This window comes from Mastigoproctus giganteus, chromosome 10, assembly GCF_048544385.1.
Source record: "Mastigoproctus giganteus isolate SK-2022 chromosome 10, ASM4854438v1, whole genome shotgun sequence".
Lineage (NCBI taxonomy): Eukaryota > Metazoa > Arthropoda > Arachnida > Uropygi > Thelyphonidae > Mastigoproctus > Mastigoproctus giganteus.
The window spans coordinates 149656756-149676918 of record NC_143584.1 but is presented as its reverse complement, the minus strand read 5'-3'; the positions used below and the strand labels follow the sequence as shown (position 1 = coordinate 149676918).

General features: G+C 35.3%; 1 protein-coding gene across 1 annotated transcript in view; it reads right to left on the bottom strand.

Annotated features, from left to right (window-relative positions):
- The window catches only part of LOC150079361 (sugar transporter SWEET1-like), a 36485-nt gene extending 19468 nt beyond the window's left edge, over positions 1-17017 (bottom strand). Inside the window, exons 1-4 of the mRNA XM_090383040.1 lie at positions 16752-17017; positions 11379-11456; positions 6037-6160; positions 979-1140 (exon numbers count right to left, since the gene is read on the bottom strand). Of these exons, the coding sequence (XP_090239166.1) occupies positions 979-1140; positions 6037-6160; positions 11379-11456; positions 16752-16819 (432 nt within the window). The 5' untranslated portion in view covers positions 16820-17017. The remainder of the gene's footprint in view (positions 1-978; positions 1141-6036; positions 6161-11378; positions 11457-16751) is intronic.
- Positions 17018-20163: the final 3146 nt, after the last annotated feature.

The window sequence follows — 20163 nt, the reverse complement described above, 5'->3', positions numbered from 1 at the left end:
CATCAGATATTAATTGCTGTTACCTATTTAAGATGCATTTATTTGTTATGGTGAAACTGATCTCTCTCTCTCTCTCTCTCTCTCTCACATAGAAACATATCTTTCAAGGTCATACTTTAGTATAACAAACAGATAAATAGCTTTCTTTCTTTTTTTTTTCTGACACTATTGCCAGCTGTGCATATTAGAACAGACTAAATTTTGTATAAATACTGATGAGCATGTCATATAACACAGTGTTATTCTCTTCACTTCAAAGGCATTCCAAAAAAGGGATATGTTTATGATATGACTTTCTCTAAACTATCAGAAAAGGTTTCTGATAGTCTAATTTGCTTGGTTTTTTGGGCTGACTAGATCATAAACTGTAACCTAAATCACAACCCCCCCATACACACAAAAATAACCAACGTACCATACCAGTCTATATGCTAGTTCATATGGTCTTTATTGTGTTATATTTGTAGTGAGCATTTATGGATAAATCTGCATACTGTGCAAGCAAAAAAAAAAAAAAAAAAAAAAAAAACCCAATAATTCACGAGGAAAAAAAGCCCTCCATCTGAGATCAGCTAATTACAGCCACAAATGAAGAGGCCTTTAAGAATTCCTCCAGTTTCCAACTTACAGAATTCAAATCCACAGACTTTGCCGGACGAGTGACAAATGAGGAACCTACTGTAATGCAGAACTCTGATGTTTCCTATGTAGTTAGCTGTTGTTCAAGTGAAATTATATTAAAACAGAAAAACACAATTTCACACTTATTCCTATATTTCAGCTATTTGTTCAGTAAATAACAAATGTTTTTTAAATTTGAATAGAAAAATCAAAAATAACTTTTTCACACATTAATATCTAACAAATGTAGTAATAATGAATATTATTATAAACTTCAGGAAGTTTTATTATAAATTAATGAGGTTAAAAATAAAATTACAAGTTTTTTTGCAATTCAAAACTCTACCTTGAACTTACCAAAGTTACCAGGGGAGAGCCAAAGAATATAAGAACCGCACCTGATGCTATATAACCAGATAAATTGGTGGCTTTTGCTTTATCTTTTAATCCATATTTCAAATAGTAGATTACTGAACCAAGAATAAGCCCTGCAATCAGCAACTGTTTATGGAGAAAGGTCTGTAATCAAAAACAAGAAAGTAAGTTAAACCTCAAAAACTTACAAATAAAGTCAGTAGGTTTTGTTCCTTTTTGAAAATCATATAAAGAGTATAATAATGAATATAATGTTTTGCATTTTTTGCTATTTAATGTTGTTAGTGCAGTGAGTGAAGCTGCCATAAGGTTTGTCAAATTTTATTAGATATAGTACACAATGCTTATGTGAACTCTGTAATGTATGACTGATGTGACTGGAGTACGATATCTGATGACTAGATGGCTTTATTGAAGTATTTAAAAGAAGTGTTGTGGCAAGTAAGTTTTATTGCTAATCTTTGAATGTTAAACTGCCATTCCTATTATGATGCTCTCAGAATAATCCATGACTCCCAACTGAATTTAAGCAAGCTAATTAATTAATCTGGAATAAATGAACAATAATAAGATATATGTAGGTATTTAATCCATTATTTTATTGTACAAAAACTATTAGTTTAATGTTTCTTAGTTCTGGAAAGGTACTGATATAATTATTTTATTCTGATTTTAATAATATAGTTTTTCAAAAGTTATAAAATTATATGAAAATGCAAAATACATTAAAATAACACACAACACATATGAAAACTGAAAATGTTTGCTTAGTTAAATTTATTTTTCCTTTCCAGTATGGAGTGAATGTCTTTCTTAATTAATCCTTACAAAATATTCATTCTTACTTAATAACATAATAACCACACAAAACATCATGTAATAGAGGTGAAATAACTTAGAGCAATCAAGCTGAAGACAGCTCGGAACAATCAAGCAACAGGCCACTGAAACAGAAAGCGGAAGGAATTGGGCAAGCCTTCTGGTGAAGATGACAACTGCATAAGAATTATGGATGTTGTTGTTGTGAAACTGGGCAGCAAGATGTGGACTATCAAAATAAGAGATTAAAAAAATCCTATCTGAGGATTGCGGATCACCATTCAGCTCATTGAAGGTGAAGAGGATTAAAAATTGTCGGGAGGACAAGTAATTATGAAACTTGCAATGAACAAGGATGTTAAACAGACTTAAACCAATGTATAATTGAAAGACATGGGAATCTTTGTCACTAGGATAACAAGACCTAGGCCAAGAATTATTGTATTTAATGTTGAAAATGGAATTCAAGAGCAAGAACTGTTGAGTGAACTGTATGAGCGGAATTTACCTGAGTTCGGAATTCAGAAGGACAAGTTTCTCAAGGAGGGTATGGCTTCCTTTTCAAGAGTTCAAAGGTCAGGTGAGAGCTGGAACTGGATAATAACTGTGAGTCATAGGATGCAGAAAATGTAGGAATATTCTGATCATATGTGTCTTGGCAATTGTGTGTATAGGTTTAGAAGATATCTCACCATGATGTGCTATCATTGTCTATGGTACAGACATACAGCTGGACCATGTTGCTCAGAGGATCAAATTTGTTCACATTGTGCAAGAGTTGTCTGTTGTCATTTGGTTTTTAGGAGCATTAGCAACTAAGGCCATATTGCTCCGGGGATAATGCGGTGGTCATTCCCTGACCTTTCCACATCCTCCGTATTTGGTGGTCATGGGCTCGAACCCCGGTCTAATCAAGAAGTGTGTGCTACGCACTGCTGCTCCTGCCCACCTGGCTATGGAGGCGCCTGTTTGTGCAAGAGGTGGACATTCTTATATCCAGTGTGCATATAGAAATACAAAACCAACTTGTGTGAAGTGTTTTAGCTGCAAACTGCTTTGCAACACATTCCGTACGAAGTATCTTCTGTCCATCATTTCAGGAAGCTCTGCAGTTTGTTATGTGCAAGACAGATTGTGTTAGTCTTTCTTTGAAATGGATTCAGCTCACTATGGATGATTTGGACAGGAATCTTGTCTGTTTCATTTCTGTTTCTTCTTCTCTTCCTTCTCTATTCTCTTTCCCCATTTTGCTTTTAAAATAGTTCTTTTCTACTTTCTACTTCTCTCTTCTTTACTCTACATGCACATACTACTATAGTATTTCTAGATCTGTATGCTGAGTAGATGGGCATGTGCTTACCTGTGCTAGTTGGTAGATCTCTGGCCTGGCTCCACATGCCAGAGATGGTAACTAGTCTGTTCCAGCTTGCTGAAGCAGCCGAGGTGAAATGGCTAGTCATACAACATAGCCCAACAGCTATTTATACAAAGTGAACTCAACAACCTTGTGAGATATTTAAATCTATCCAGAGGGTCTGCAGAGCTTTTTAGGGTCAAGAATAAAATCGGGAATCTGCTGACTCCAGGAACATCTTTTCATAGTACAGGCATCATAAAAAAGAATACAGTTCCTCATTTTCCCAAAGGCTCAATGATATATTGCAACAACAGTTCCCTGACAGTCTCTGACACCAGTTCAGAGCATTAAAGACAAGCCACATCATCCAAGCCCTAAATAAAGAAGGAAATTTTTTCACATGTGTTCGCACCAAATTCCCATTGCCTACATGCAAAAAAAAAAAAAAAAAAAATCAAGCAAGGTATGAATTTCTGTTGAACTTCAAATCTGTAAGCTACTGCTAGCCTCTGTAATTGAAGAATCCATGAACCAAACTGAAAAGGTGCTTGGACTGGCTTTAAAATTGTATGCAATTTTTAGGGAAACAAATACCAAGATTATGATACAATTGTGAATGACATGATGGAGAGGTGCAGAAAACTAGACTGCAATAAGAGTCACAAGGTACACTTATTGCACTCTCATCCCAATTATTTCACAGAAAATTTAGGTAGTTTAAATGAAAAGCAGAGGGAAAGATTCCATCAGGATAAAAGAGAAATGGAAAAATGGTACCAAAGGGAATGGAATGTCAGTATGATGGCTGACTACTGCTGGAGGTTAAAAAGAGGAATAGCAACTGAAACTAGCTGCCTGAGGAAGTCAAAAAATGTGCAAGTTTAATCCAGTTAGCATACCAGAAATCCAGTTTGCAGTTGATAGGAGGCCACATCCTTTGATATTTCTGTTTTTACATATTTTTATATATATATAAAAAATAACCTAGTAAAAATCTATAAAAATACAAAATAAACTGGAGGCACCTCCACCATATTTTCTCTTTTTTATTTGTAAAATTTCTGACATGACAAAGAAAATTTTAAGTAACTTTCAAAATTTCTATTAAAAATGTAGTTTAGATTTCTTATCAGCAATAAAACAGAAAACTTTTCTTAAAATGCAGACCAGTGTTATCAAGGAGTTTTGGCAAAATATGAGACTGTTGGGCTAAATCAACCCCTTATTCCCCTAATTTATCTTTCTTCTTCCCCAAAATAAAATTCACGCTAAAAGGATGGCTATTTGATGGTAGAGAGGATACCAAACAAAAAAAAAAAAAAAAAAAAAAAAATGTGACAAAGGAGGTGGAACTGTAACATATTTACAAAATTTTTCTATCTAGTTTCATTTTTAAATTGACTTAGTCCTGTAACTTCAGTGTCAAACCTTGTAAAATGGAACTCCTTATACAAATTTTAACTTAAAAAATCTTGAATGTATGTCTGCCAGAAAGTGCACAAAAATTTTGGATTCAAACTATCAGGTGCAGTTGTTATTGGTTTTTATGTGCATTAGCATCTTAGGACATATTGCACCATCATGCATTATTACAAATGTGTGTGTTCATAGACCAATTAATATGTTATGCAGGCTGAAAAACCAAGAATAACTCACTGGGGATCCCCCATGAATTATTCTTGGCCCCTCCATCTAAGATTAACTAAGAGAAGAGGACTTGAGAACTTCTTTCAGCTACTAACAGGGATTGAATCCAGACCTCTCCATATGAATAATAAGTGAAGAAAACATTATACTGTCACGGAAGACTCAGTTTCAGTGGTATATACAAGTGCCTCAGAGAAAAATTTACAATCACTTGGTATTTTGAAAAAGACAATTATTTCTTAATGCGATTGTTATTTTAAGCCACAGAACAGTAATTTGTCAGTTTACTGTTTATGTTTGGTAGGATCAGTAACTGAACATTTTCTGAACATTTATCAATATTTTTAATACATTAAAAATATTGATAAATAATGAAGTACACAATCCACTAGATTAAGTATAGAAGTCATAACTTTCTTAATTTAGCATTTAAAATTATGAAAATAGGCATATTGCCTATTATTTTCAAATAATAGGCAATATTAATAATTTATTTTCAACATGTGAGTGACTCAGAAGACAAAGTTGTGTGCACTTGTGAGTGCAATTATACAGTATGATATGAAGCTCTTTGAGCAATGCACATAGGCTGCAAGAATAGCTCATGGGGGTTCTATCAATGACATACAAGCCTTTTCCAGTAGAGACAACGATGTGTTTGTATAAAGCATTGTATAATGCATTGTAGAATAGATGTGTGGAAGTTTGCCTTTAGCCAGCGGGTAGTTGATTTCTGGAACAAACTTCCATCTGTTGTTGTAGAAGTTGATAGCTTAAATAAATTCAAGGCAGAACTAGACAAACATTTGGAATGAATGGATCAGTGAAATGGGAAGGGTTTTTTTTTTTTTTTTTTTTGGCTGATACTGTATAAGCTTGCTTTCTTGCATCATATGCCTCTACTAATGTTGATGTAAATGTAATAATCATATCTCAGATACTGACATAGAGTTTTGGCAATCTTATTAGTCTCAGGTGATGTGAAATTAAATTGAAAAATGGCAATTGCAGAATAGATGTGGGAAGATTTGGCCAGGGTAAATAACTGTTTAAAAAACTCTCATTAGCTGGTTATGTGAGGTGAGAAATTTAGTTAACTTTAAAGAGTTAGTTTACATTTTTTTGGCTCATGATATAAAAGCTTGTTTCATTATATAATTTTTTTCACATTAATAAACGAACATATATTTTTGAACATCATATTATTTAGTACTTACTTTATTATATGTAAAGATGTAATACCATAAACAGTATGATATTTGCAGGACTGCACCAATTGAATTGACAATGATCACTGTGTTATCCTGGGCAAATAATCCATACTGTAACCAAAGAGTTGCACTAGACAATAAAAGCAAAATATTCTATACAAGTCTCTGCAGCAAACAATGTGTGTACATATATGGGTGATCAAAAAGTAAGGTTCCTCTAAAATATAACTTTTTACATCTAATGCAAAATTTGATTTACTTTTTGTGTTAACACAGCTGATAAGCTGTGTTAACACAAAGTAAGTAAAGCTGTAAAGGCTGTAAATTGAAATGATGCAGGGCATTTTGTACTGATATGAGCAGAAAAGTCATGGCATCAGTTTTGTGATGGTGAAGGAATGATTCTCCTGGATTTCATATCAGATGGAATGGCATTTAACACTAATCCATACAGTCAAATGCTACAAAGAACCGTTGGATATCCATCAGACAAATATGACCAGGACCTCTACCTCATGGAATGATTCTCCAACGTGATAAAGGAACACAGCACATCAAACTTAGAGACTATCATGGTCATTTGTAAGACCACATTTAGAATACCATGTTCAAGTATGGAGACTTCATCTGAAAAAAGGCATCGAGCTTCTTGAAAGGGTCCAAAGACCAGCAACTCCTGATGAGATTTAGCAGAAGGATAACCGTATGAAGAAAGACTCCGATTATGTGGGCTACAGAGCTTGGCACCAGGCACCTCAGAGGTGACCTGATAGATGTTTATAAGGCTCTGAGAGGGATTCGTAAAATGAATGAAGGTGAAATTCTCACTGTTATAAAGAATTTCAGAACTAGGGGTCATAAATTCAAATTACAGGGATTGAGGTTTAGATTAGATTGTTGGAAGTTTTCTTTTAGCCAGCGAGTCGTTGATGCTGGAACAAGTTGCTAGATCTTTAAGTTAAGAAACTCCTCTGAGGTAATTCAAAAATTAATCTCTTGGGGTTCCTGATTCACATGATAACTTCAACAAAGGTTACTACAATGAGTATTGGCTGTTTACTAAAATCATCTATTTCCCCTCTGATTATTAATTTTTCCTTGTATTAACTTCCAAAACATACAATAAATAAAGATACTATTTTAAACAAATGGATAACTTTAGTGTAAAGAACAACATTATATACATGCTAATAAAACCTGTACTCGACATTTAAAATTCATCTCTCAACCTTTCATAACAAAACCTTAGACATGGCATGCCTGCCTTAAGCTAACATGGTGGTAGGACAGACATGCAGAAATTTACCTTTAGCGGCAGCAGGTGGCTGACTGTTGGAACAAACTTACTTCCATCTGTTGTTGTGGAAGTGGGTAATTTGAATAAATTCAAGGAAGAACTAGACAAATTCTTGGAGGGAATGGATAGGTGAGGTGGGTAGAGGTTTTTTTTGGCTGATGCTCTATAAGCTTGCTTTCTTATGTCATTTGCCACTACTAATACTAATAGTGAATTAAGAATTTAAGCACAATAATAGACTGAAAGCCTCAATATAAATATGACAGTTGCTTGTTTGAGACTGCTTCACTTTTATGATTTCACTATTAACAGTTAAAGAAAGGCAAGTCATTTAGAAGCCAGAATGGCCAATATGCTGTCAAATGCTGATTTCACAAACAATGTACCAAATCTACCAATGTAGCAATAGCCCAAACTATGGAAGGTGTTCTATGGGAGTGTCAAATAGAAGTAGGATGTTTTATCAAAAAAAATTCTTAAAAAATATATTACAGCTATGAACATGAAATTTGATATGTATTTGCATAACTACAGTTATAGAGATTTTTTTCTTGAAAAACAATATAAAATATTAAATATTGTACCTATGTTATAAATGTTTGGAAGGTCATTAAATGATACTTCTCCCTTATGGGTATTATCCATCAAGAAATAAACTGTTCACAGACTTTGTACACCATGATAAATAAGTTCAACAAACAAGCATTACATTATAAACCCTTTACCAGGTTCTTATTCATATGGATAATAAATTAGAGAAAGGACAATTTGTAATCTTTGTTCCGACTCATTATGCATGTGAATAAGAACCTGGTAAAGGGTTTGTAATGTAATTCTTGTTTATTAAAATTATTCATCGTGGCATGGCATACAAATCATGTGAATAGTTTATTTCTCGTTTGGAAAGGATTTTAAAAAAACAATAGTACAATTATAAGTAGGATATTTCATTTTCATAAAGCTTATATTATTACTGGTCATTACAAAAGTTAACAAGAATTGGAAATGATTATTCATCTAGCAGTGCCATGTCAAATAAAACTGCATTTAGGTTCATAAATTATTTTTATTTTAAATAACTACTACTAAAAATGTGTGCATAATACAATATTTCATATAATATAACTAATTCAAGGAAAATAGATCCATGAAAACTGGCCACTAGTAGCTGCGCTATAAGTTCTAATACGAAAATAGTCCTCGTAGCCATTTATGTAAAGGAAATTAAAACATACAGAGTGTCTCAAAAATATTGGTACAAACGTTTAGGGGAGGTAGGTAACATCTGAAGGAATGTGAATCGCATAAGAACCCATAACCGGAAATGTCACGGGAAAGTAGTAGCAGAGGCACAAGAAGCAGAAATGATACAAGACAGTAATTAGAGGCAAACATTTATTTGACAAAATATTAACAATGGAGAACCAGATGGATGCATTTCATGATGTTACAACAGATGCTCGAAGGTTCCACCATGAGACGCGATGCATCCGTGACACTGATGCAGCATGGATTGGTGGACACGGTCGAACACACCTGGAGTTTCTTTGACAGTAGCAGCAGCGCAGACGAGTCTCACCACGAGATCCATTTCCGTCTCCACAGGCAATTCATACATGATAGATTTGAGGCCCCCCCCCACAGAAAGAAATCAAGGCTCGATAAATCAGGTGAGTGTGGGGGCCAGGCAACAGGTCCACCATGGCCAATCCATTGACGCCCAAAATGCCTGTTCAAATGGTCACGAACACACCTTCCATAATGGGCAGGCGCCTTGTCATGTTGAAACCAAATGTTGCATCTCACATTTGCTGGAACATTGTCAAGTAACCCTGGTAGAACTTGTTCAAGAAAGATCCGATATTCAGCGGAGTTCATGCAGGATGGTAACAGGTATGGGCTGACTAAGCAGTCACCGACCATACATGCCCACACATTTATTGCAAAGCGATGTTGTGCCGCATGGGGGCGCACACCGTGTGGGTTGTCGTGAGCCCACACATGAGCATTGTGCTGATTGAATAAGCCTTCCCGAGTGAAATAAGCCTCATCCATTAGCAAAACATTGGCTGGAAAATTCAAGTCTTGAACACTTTCTTGGAGAAACCACTGCACAAAAGCCACACGTGCAGGATGATCTTGGGGAAGCAGTAACTGAACCCTTTGGAGATGAAAGGGGTGTAAGGAATCGTCATGCAGACACGCTGTACACTGCAACGAGACACAATATCCTAAGGCAGAGGCAACAGCACGTGTGCTGGTAGTAGGATTATTCTGGACGGCATTCAACACACTTTCTTCCATGGCAGGAGTTCGCGTCGAACGTGGTCTGCCCGCACTACTCCTGTTACCTCTAAATGACCCATAATCGCACAAATTTTGATGCACACGCACGCAAACAAATGGTGGCCCGGTACATATCTGTCTGGGAAACGTTCTCCATAAATTCGTTGAGCGGCTTGTCCATTGCCCTCTGCTAATCCATACACTACGTGAATGTCTGCCAGCTCACAGTTCGATATTGATGCATGCTCTTCGTACGGCAACTACTGCTTGAATGAGTAAACCAGAAATTTTCTCTCTCGCGAACTGATGAACAGCGCCATGTACCAACTTACGGTGATGTTTCTGGTTATGGGTTCCTATGCGATTCACATTCCTTTAGATGTTACCTACCTCCCCTAAACGTTTGTACCAATATTTTTGAGACACCCTGTATATGTATTAAAAAAAAGCAAATCGCTAGGATTATAAATGTAGTCATTTATTTTTATAGTAAATATAACCTTACTAACTATGCAAAAAAAAAAAAAAAGAATCAACGAAAATTCTCTATTGGACTACGTGAGAAATTTTTAAAATGTTCTATAATGAAAACAGCCCAAATACAGCCAAAATGAAGGTGTTATGTAAACAAACTATGTGGGAACTTATTAAATGCATTTTTTAATAATTTAGGATATCCTCAACATACCTTCACTATTATAAATCAGCAGAACTAAGAAACCAAGTTTATTGTCTTTTAAAAAGTATAATCTAACATCATACTAGTAACACAATAACTAGTATGATTTTCAAACTGTCAAGTTTGAAAACATTATACAGTCGATTCCGGTTATTTGGGGCACATCGGGAGTGCATTTTGGCCAGATTAAGCGGCTGCCTCAATTATCCGAAGTTTCACGAAAAGTTAAAAATACATTTAATTCTATTAAACAGCGATTCTAATTAGCAAAAATAGGAGGAATATTATCCACAGGCTATAAAAGTAAAGATATATTAAGCACAAATTTACCCTTTATTACCTTACCAATTAAAATATTAAATGATACATGAAAATCAGAATAATTAATATGTACTGTAATATGTACATACTAACTAGTTGACATTTCTGTTCACTGGCATTTGTGGGTGGGAGTTAAAATTTAAAACAGCAAAAAGATAAGCAATCAATAACAAAGAACACAGCACACACAAATTGCAAGTAACACGATTCGCGCAAGTGAGAACGGAGTAACAAGTTACGAAGCTTTAAAAATAGGAATGAAGAGAAGATTCTGAAAATTTATTTTTTTATAACATTGAACATTTCATGGAAGTGTAAACACATTTCACCATAATAACCCACAGAATTCCAGCTGTCAGTATTATCGCAAATTCAATAAAATCGACTTTACTATCCGTTTATGATAGATTGCACTAACAGAAAAGCCCAATAAACAGGTGACTACTAATTGTTTTTATTGTTTTATCGTTTTGACCTCCAGAAATCCGGCTGAGTCATGTGGTACGGTCGGAGACAATCATAGGGTAATCTCCAGTGCTGCGGTCTCCTGCCCCGATTAAACGGCATGTTGTCCCAATTAAGCGAAGTGAACCCTGGCTATTTTCTCGATTGGGTTCTGTTTTTTAAGATTTGTCCCAAATAAACGGCTGCCCCGATTAACCGGTGGCCCAAATAACCGGAATGCACTGTATATAAAAAATAATATATGAACACAGAATGATAAATTTGTACATATCATACTATTCATACACCATAAAGTATTACCTTATAAAACCAGAAATAAATGGAAATGATGAAATATCAACAGTTGATTTTTTCTGCCAGATTTTTCTACATGTGTGTCTAAGAAGAAAAAGAAGAAAAATTTATTAACTTAGAGCTTATCTCATAAAATGTGATAGAGCTATTTATAGCAGTTACAAACACCTAACTCAATTATCTATATTTAATCTAATTTAAATTAAGATTCGTCTTTTGATGAACGATGATCTCAAAAGAGTAACTGGAAAAAAAAATAAAAAAATTCATAATGAATGAGTCCTCAAACAGCAGTAGCACAAATTTCTGCAAGGATAAAGTCATAAATATAACTTGAGTGCCAAGTTACCACAGGTGAGAAGCCAGGTGAAGAGATCATAATTTCCTTGACTGTTCTACTGGCTGTCTTCAAATGGATTTCTTTTACACTATAACAATGAAAAGTAGGGTTTCTTATAATCAAAATTCATGTTACTGGATGTTCAAGATATAAGTTTTTATTATATTTTTGACTTGTGTTACAGGAGTTAAAAATGCCTTAACACTTTGGATACATAAAAAATGTACATTGCAAAAGAGAGGCCTCCATCCATTCCAATTCTTCTGGTACCTCCCTTTAGTCAGACATTCTTCAAAAAGACAAACCACACAGTAGAAAATTTCTATCAGTATTCTGCAACATATTAATGTACCAGGCATATTTGCTCTGCCTGGTAATATGCTGGATCACAATCTGCATCCCTTGCAATGAAGTATGTCTTTACATTCCTTTCAGAAACAAAAGAGCCATTGACAAAAGATCTGTAATGGAGGATTAACAGTTGATGGTGATGTGTGCACTTATTGCACAAAAGAATATAGAAGGTTCTCACAGAAGCTATATTCTCAGTTCATTCCTATACCAATCCAGATAATTTGGTGGACTGGTAAAAAATATTGGACAGGTAGAAGGTCAGCAATTTCCTTACTTGCTATTCTCTTGAAGAGAATGTTGGCGAGTTGAAATACCCGGTAATATGTTACAGGATACTAATAGAGCCTTGTTGAGCAATTCAGCCCTGGAGAGATTGTGCAAGGCTCATTGGGTAGAATTTTAATCAGTAATTTTATTTTAATCAGTGGTCTTTGCTGCTTGTTAACAGGAGAGACTGTTTTTACAGAGATGCAATACACTTAAATAGAATGGGTACAAGAATATTTGCTAATGCTATCGAGGCAGTGATAGGTGGGTTGGAAAACTGTTAACTCGAGGGAATACACACAGACTAATAGATTAACTAGAGCCGCAGGCAGAGGTGAAAATGAGTCTTGCATTGCTTCTATTGGAACATGCAGCAGCCTGGAAAGCAAGATGTTGGGGATTTCAAGCACTGCTGTGGGTCATCATAGAACAAGTATATATATGGGCTGTGTTAGCAATGCTGAATTTGAATATGGGGAGTACAGTGTATCCAGGAATTATAAACAGGACAGGAGGAGTTGGGGTTATGCTCTTAGTTAAGAATCATATTAAAACTAAGGTGGTGCATCCAGTTGACATGGGTGACCAGTGCAATATTCGGTCAGTTCAGTGTGACATAAGCACTTGGAAAACAAAAATGAGAGGATTGTGTGTTTTAAGCCTAACATGACTGTGACAAGTATACCAAACAGCTGTACAGAGAAATAGAGTGGGTCAGTAAATCAGAATGTTTTATAATAGGGGATTTTAACCTTCCAGATGTTGGTTGGAATTTGTGAGTGGGTTACTCATACACTATCAAGAATTTTTTAGATTTACAGGATGACTGTCTCCTTACAGCAGCAGCATGTTAGAGAGGCAACAAGAGGAAGGAATACTCTTCATTTGGTTATCAGCAGTGATTCTTCAAGCATTAAGAATCTGCAGGTACTAGGTGGCACTAATCATAGTGCACTAATGTGGAATTTAATTAAAGATTACTTGACAGTAGTCTTTAATTAAATTCCTTTAATATAACTTGTATTATGCTTGATATTCATATAGTATTACCCTTGACAGTAGTATAGCTACTGTAAAGGGAAAGGTTTTTGCTTTTGTAAGGGTGACTACAGTGGTCTTAGACAGCTTTTAAATTCTGTGTACTGGGACCAACTGATTACCAACAGCAAATTCTAAATGAGAAGCATTCAGGGAAGTAATCATAGAAGCTACTAGGCTTTTCATGCCAACTAAGAAATACCGTTCAATTCTTAGACTTAAATGGATGTCAGATGAACTGATAAGACTTGTGGCAAAGAAGAAAAATGTGTGGAATGCAATATGCATTCCACACATAAATTATCAGGTGTATCACCTGATAATTTATAAGCATTACATGCATTTTTCTATATATACCATAGGAGCCTATGGTGTATATATATATATATAAATTACTCTGTAATCAAGTCACAAAGGAGGTTAGTCAAGCTAGGGCACATTATGAGGTCTCTGGCAAAGAATTGCAGTAAAGACTTCTATGTAGTAGTAGTAATAGTGGCATGTGATGCAAGAAAGCAAGTGTATGAGCTTATGCAGCATCGGCCAAAATAAAAAAAAAAAAAATTACAAAACAATTAATTCCCTCTAAATGTTTATCCAGTTCCTCCTTAAATTTATTTAATCTATCAACTTCCACAATGACATATGGAAGTTTATTCCAGCAATTAACCACCCACTGGCTAAAGGCAAATTTCCATATATCTTTTCTACATCTGTCTTTCCTCAATTTGAATTTATGTTCCCTTAGGTTCGTAATCTGAACAAGTGGAAGAATCCCATCAGAATTCAGTGTGCTCAACCTATTCAAGGCCTCATACACCTCAATGAGATCACCTTGCAGGTGCCTAGTCTCCAGCAGCTGCAATTGCAGAACTTAAGCCTATCTTGGTAAGAGGATCCCTTCATTTCCCTTCTCTGTACACGTTCAAGCAAATCTACATTCTTCCTAAAATGAGGCTTCCAGACCTGTACACAGTACTCAAAGCATCGCCTTATACAGAGGGACAATCACCTCCTTTTCCCTGCTAGCAAAATTCCTGTATATCATTGACAAAACCCCATGACCTGCCCTGGCAGCCTGTCTGCATTGCTCAGAAAACTCTATATCTGACTGCACAATTACTCCCAGGTCTTTTTCATTTTCTACCACCTTAAGTGTAGTACCACACAGTTGGTACATTTCTCTGGGGTTACTTCTACCCATATACAGTACTTTGCATTTGTCAATGTTAAACTTCAGTTGCCACTTCTCAGCCCATCTGCTCAAATTTTCTAGATCCTGTTGCAGTAACACACTGCCATTAACAACCCTGCCAACCTTTGTATCATCTGCAAACTTCGACACTAGCCTGATATAACTTCATCAATATCATTGATAAATATACAAAACAACAGTGGACCCAACACCCAACCCTGTGGGACTCCACTAATAACATTAGTCCATGAAGAGAAGTACCCATTAATTACCACCTTCTGTCTTCTCCCACTCAACCATCCTTTTATCCATTGTAGCAACTTATCCTTAATACCATATTCTGCTCCAATTTGTACAGTAGTCTTCCATGCGCAACAGTTCTGCAATTTGCAGAACTGTTGTGTCAAACAGTCAAAAGCTTTCCTGAAATCCAAGTATATGATATCAAAATTATTTTTTGCATCCAGTTCCTTTGTAACCATGTATATATTAACAGTAGAAGGAAGAGGTTGAATAACATTGGGCAAAAGAATAATCTTTAATATATATTTTTTACTGGGATGCAGTACTGAATAAGCCAAATAATTAATAGTTTTTAATAATTAATTACCTCAGTATACACAAAAAAATTCATAACTTTGCTTTGTATTCAATATTTTACATATTGAATACAAATGAAGAAGAAACACTTCTTTGACAGAGATCCACAATTAGCCAGTCCCTGGTAGAAGGCCTCTTCTCCCCCCCCCCACCATGAATTATTCTAAGTATCTTATCCCACAGATAAAAACACTCACTTTTATAGGTACAACACATACACACTGACCTGTATTGGAGTTTATACTGTTGTTTGGTTCAGAAATAATAAAATATATATACACAAAATCAAGTCGACATGTGACAACTCTATCAACCTTATACTTGTGTTATATGAAAATGAAATCTGTGACCCCATGACACTTTGCTCTTGACATCCTGTCCTCCTTCTCTCAATGGTAAGAATTTTAATTTGTCGCATTTTGTAACAATCATTAGGATCTTTCTTCTTGAAAAGGTTTGAAATGCCCCTTGGAGTTGCAGCCCACGGTCTGAGAACCACTCCACTCCAGTTAAGTAACATGGAGTTTGAACATAAGAGAATATGCTGCTACTGTCTGCAGTTTGTAAGTGTGTATTGTAAATTATACATATACATAGAATATTCCATTCTGTTTACATATACAATTTATTTATTTATTTTTAATTTTATTTATTTCTTAATCCTCAAAGTGATAAATTACTAGACAATACTTTTCTCAGGCATTTTTGTAATTAATAGTAACACTAGTTTTCTCAGTATCTTTACATTGATCACTCCATTGAAGCTACAGGAAATCACTCTCTGATATCAATGTAGCATCAATTAATATGCAGGAAAAATAAAAAAATACTAAAATTAAATTTAATGTGGTTATATTCATATCATAGCATAATACACAATTTTTCAGAAATAACTACTAGAGGAAATGCTTTTGATTATAGAAACAGAATGAATCTTCTAAACGTCAGGTTCCACATCATTGTAACGAAATTCTGATATATATATGTATCAGAATTTCGTTATACATATATAACTAATAGCTGAACTATATTCTTACACAAATGTGAAAATATCTGAATTATTTAAAATGAATTACTTTATTCATTTGTCTACATACTGCAATGTGGATATTATTACTATTCTGCATGGTATCCATACCAATATTAGAGCTGGAAGACCCATGCGTTTGCATGGTTCTCCCAGCAATAATTTGCACAAATAAATGCAAAAGCCATATCTCAAGACGATTCTATATGCTTGTTTACGAGCAAAGATAATCAAGAGGTTCGGAATACTTATGCAATTCTACACATCAAACTGACGTTGCTGTGACCAATGAAGGAGAGGAGGAAGGGGGGGTGTTGTATTATGAATCGTCGTATATTAAGAGTCGTACATCTAACTCCAAAAAATAGGTGCAGTGTTACTGAATTGCAGTTAAGTTTAGTCTAGCCTGACTAAAAATACCATGCATGATAACGCTGTTTTCCAGCGACGTATCATCTTCACATTTTTGTTTAAATCTTATACTAAATCTATATTTATGCGATGTTTCCTCCAGCTTCTTTCTTGTGTTATATGCAACTACAAGTCAAATGAACTTACATTCCAGTTAAAAATAATCCTACAGTAAAGAATACTGCTGCATTGCTAACAAGGGTTTTTAATTCCATGTCTGGATAACGTTAAAGTAGTAAATGAATCAGGATTGGGTCGTTTATCTTTTAATTCCACTTGAATAAAGCAACACGCATAAAAGAGTATTGCAGTACACTTTGTGCACATATGCCAGCTAGGCACGCATATTTTGAAGTGAGGAATAATTTAATCACAATACTATTCCGAACAAGTTACAAAGTACAGCTTTTCCAACCACCACTGACAGTCCTATATACATCAGGTACATGTTTACAGATGTACACTGATGTCGTATACAAATAATGTTCACGCATGTGCAGAACTAGCTGAATACTTTCTTGTATTTGAGGTAAGTGCTGAATTATCTTAATGCAGAACGGGGAAAGCAAAGGCAAAAAGTAAGTGGAACTTATTTATTAAACTAGCAGGTGAAACTATTTTATTCGGCTGTTTATGCTGTAAAAATATTTCTCAACTTTCTGGATCCCAAATCCGTCTCCCCCTCCTCCTTTTCCAAAATCTTCGCTACTGTGGATCCTTCACTCCTTAACCCAGTGAGTTTCAATTGGGGGTACCGCGGCACCTTAAGGTGCTGCTACAACATTCCAGGGGTGCCATGTAATTTGGGTTTAAGTTACTTAATTTTTTTTTTTTTTTGAAATTTATAAATTTATTTCATTATAAGAAGGTGTACGTTATACATTGTACGGTATCTTTTTAATTTTGTGGTGATCTATAATTGAAGGTTATTTAGTACCTCTATATAAAGAATAAAATTATTAAATTATTATATAAGTATATATAATTTGTATTATGAATTGTAATTCTGTTTATAATTATATTATTATAATAACTATCATATAACACACACAGATATTATATATATATATATATATATATACACACACACACGCACGCACGCAGAATCGGATTATTAAAAAGTCAAAAACCACTGTGTTCGCTATTTCTTTTGGCCTAGGGGCGCCCTGAAAAAATTACTGGGACACTAAGGGTGCCGTGAACAGAGGAAGCTTGGGAACTTCTGCCTTAACCCCATGAAAAGCTTTCTTTTATTTATTATTTATTTTTTCCAATTGCCGCCCTCCTCAAGAAAACTTTTCCTTATTTTTTTATTGTCCCAATGAAATTCTTTCGAACTCCTGAGAAATTCATAGCTTCATTGTTACAGCAGCTATAATGAATAATACCCAGTTAATGATGGGCTGTGTTTTTTTTTTTTTTTGTGTGTTTTTTGAATCGCACGGATTCAGATGCGAGATGTTTATAATAGCAGGGCAGATCCGATCTTGATGTTTAGGGGAAGGGAAATAAAAGCATGAGAAATTTTTTTCTATTTACAGATAACACAAGACTAGAAGATGTTTTTGGAATAATTTTAGGAGAGTTAATTAAATACATTCCTACCCAACTCTTTATCTGTAGTTGCGTATAGTAACCATATACTCAGGAAAACTATAAGTTATTACCCCCATGAGATTTAAGAACACGCTCATTGGGGGATTCCAGGTGGGATCTACAGAGACTATAGTCCCCTCCTATGATCAAAATAATGTGGGTTTTTTTGTTTTTTTTTACTGTTTTTACTGTTACATGATGATTAAACCAATGAATCCTCAGAACACTGCTTTAAACTCATCCCCTTTAGAAAATTCTGGGTTCACCCCTGATCAGGGCCCGATTTAAACTGTGATCATAAGCTATAACATGAACGAGGCGACCATATTAAAAAATGATTTTATTTTAAGATGGTACGAGGCCTCTGTGATATGAAGCCCTAAGCTGTAGCTTGTTCAGCTTATATGTAAATTCGCCCTGCCCCTGATCTTCAACAACCATACGATATTAACCGTTGGTACCCCGTGTTTCGCCCCACCCTAAAAATAGACTTGACAGTAATACCACAATGATACTGTTTTTTTTTTTCTTTTTTTATGTATATAGACTGGAAATACTATGTAGATATATTAGAATTAATTCATAGGAACTGTAAATGGGAACCCACCAGACTGCCGAAGTCCTCATGATCTTTAACGACAACTTCATGATCTTTTAACAACCACTCCAAAAAATACTGTTGGATCCTTCTGAATCCTCCCCGCTGCGGTGGTGGACATGGTATGGTTATTTCGTCACTGAATTAAATCCTGCAAGGGGCGGTCCCAAGTAGGAGCTAGAGGGGCTGTAGTCTGCTCCTTATGATGAAAATAATGTGGTTTTTATTGCTACCTGATGATTAGAGCTTAGTATAACACACCTGATCGTTCAACCCTCACTTTTGAAAGTTCTGCCATTAAAAAAAAAAAAAAAAATGAGGATATGAGAAGGTTCACTATTTTAGCACTGAAAATGACCTATTTATTTTCCTAGATTTTCTCTAAATTTTATTCATTCAATTTTAGCCACACTGAATTAAATCCAAAATTGGTATAAATTTCCTTATTCAGCCAGCAAACAGGTTTGATCAAAACGAAAAAAACAAAAGAGCAAAATCAAAAAATTTCATTTTGGTCAAAGCAGCAGCTCCGATTTTCAGTTTCCCTCTCCTCAAGAAAATCTCTTGATGCATTCCTGATTTTATATCAAATCAAACGATAATAATTTTTGAAATTTATTCCTTCAGTGTCCCCAATTGTATCAATATGCTGTCATTAGATGATGGCACCATCTTAATTTCTTTTACCATATATAGCAGCAGTAGTAGTAGTAGTGGCATGTGATGCAAGAAAGCAAGTGTATGAGCTTATGCAGCACCAGTCAAAAAAAAAAAAAAAAAAAAAAATCGCACCATTCCCTCCAAATGCCTGTCCAGTTCCTCCTTAAATTGATTTAACCTATCAACTTCCACAACGACAGATGGAAGTTTGTTCCAGCAATTAACCACCCGCTGGCTAAAGGCAAATTTCCACACATCTATTCTACATCTGTCCTTTCTTAATTTGATTTTATGCCCCCTTAGGTTCGTAATCTGAACAAGTGGAAGGATCCCATCAGAATTCAGTGTGCTCAATACACCGATGAGCCAAAACATTATGACCAGCTAGTCTTTATGCAAATCGAAGCAATTGCTACTGAACAATGACGCGTGTGCGGGTCGGGACACGTTAAAAAAAACACCTGATACTGAGCTCCGTTAATCAGTGTTATTCTTGTTGTTCAGATGGGAAAGGCAGCAGACTTAAGCGAGTTTGACAAAGGCAAAATTGTAATGGCCAGACAACTGGGTCAGAGCATTTCCGAAACGGCACGGCTGGTGGGATGCACATGGTCAGCCGTGGTTAGTACCTACCGAAAGTGATCCGAGGAGAGGATACCCACGAACCACCGACCTGGTGTTGAACGATCATGGCTCATCGATGTT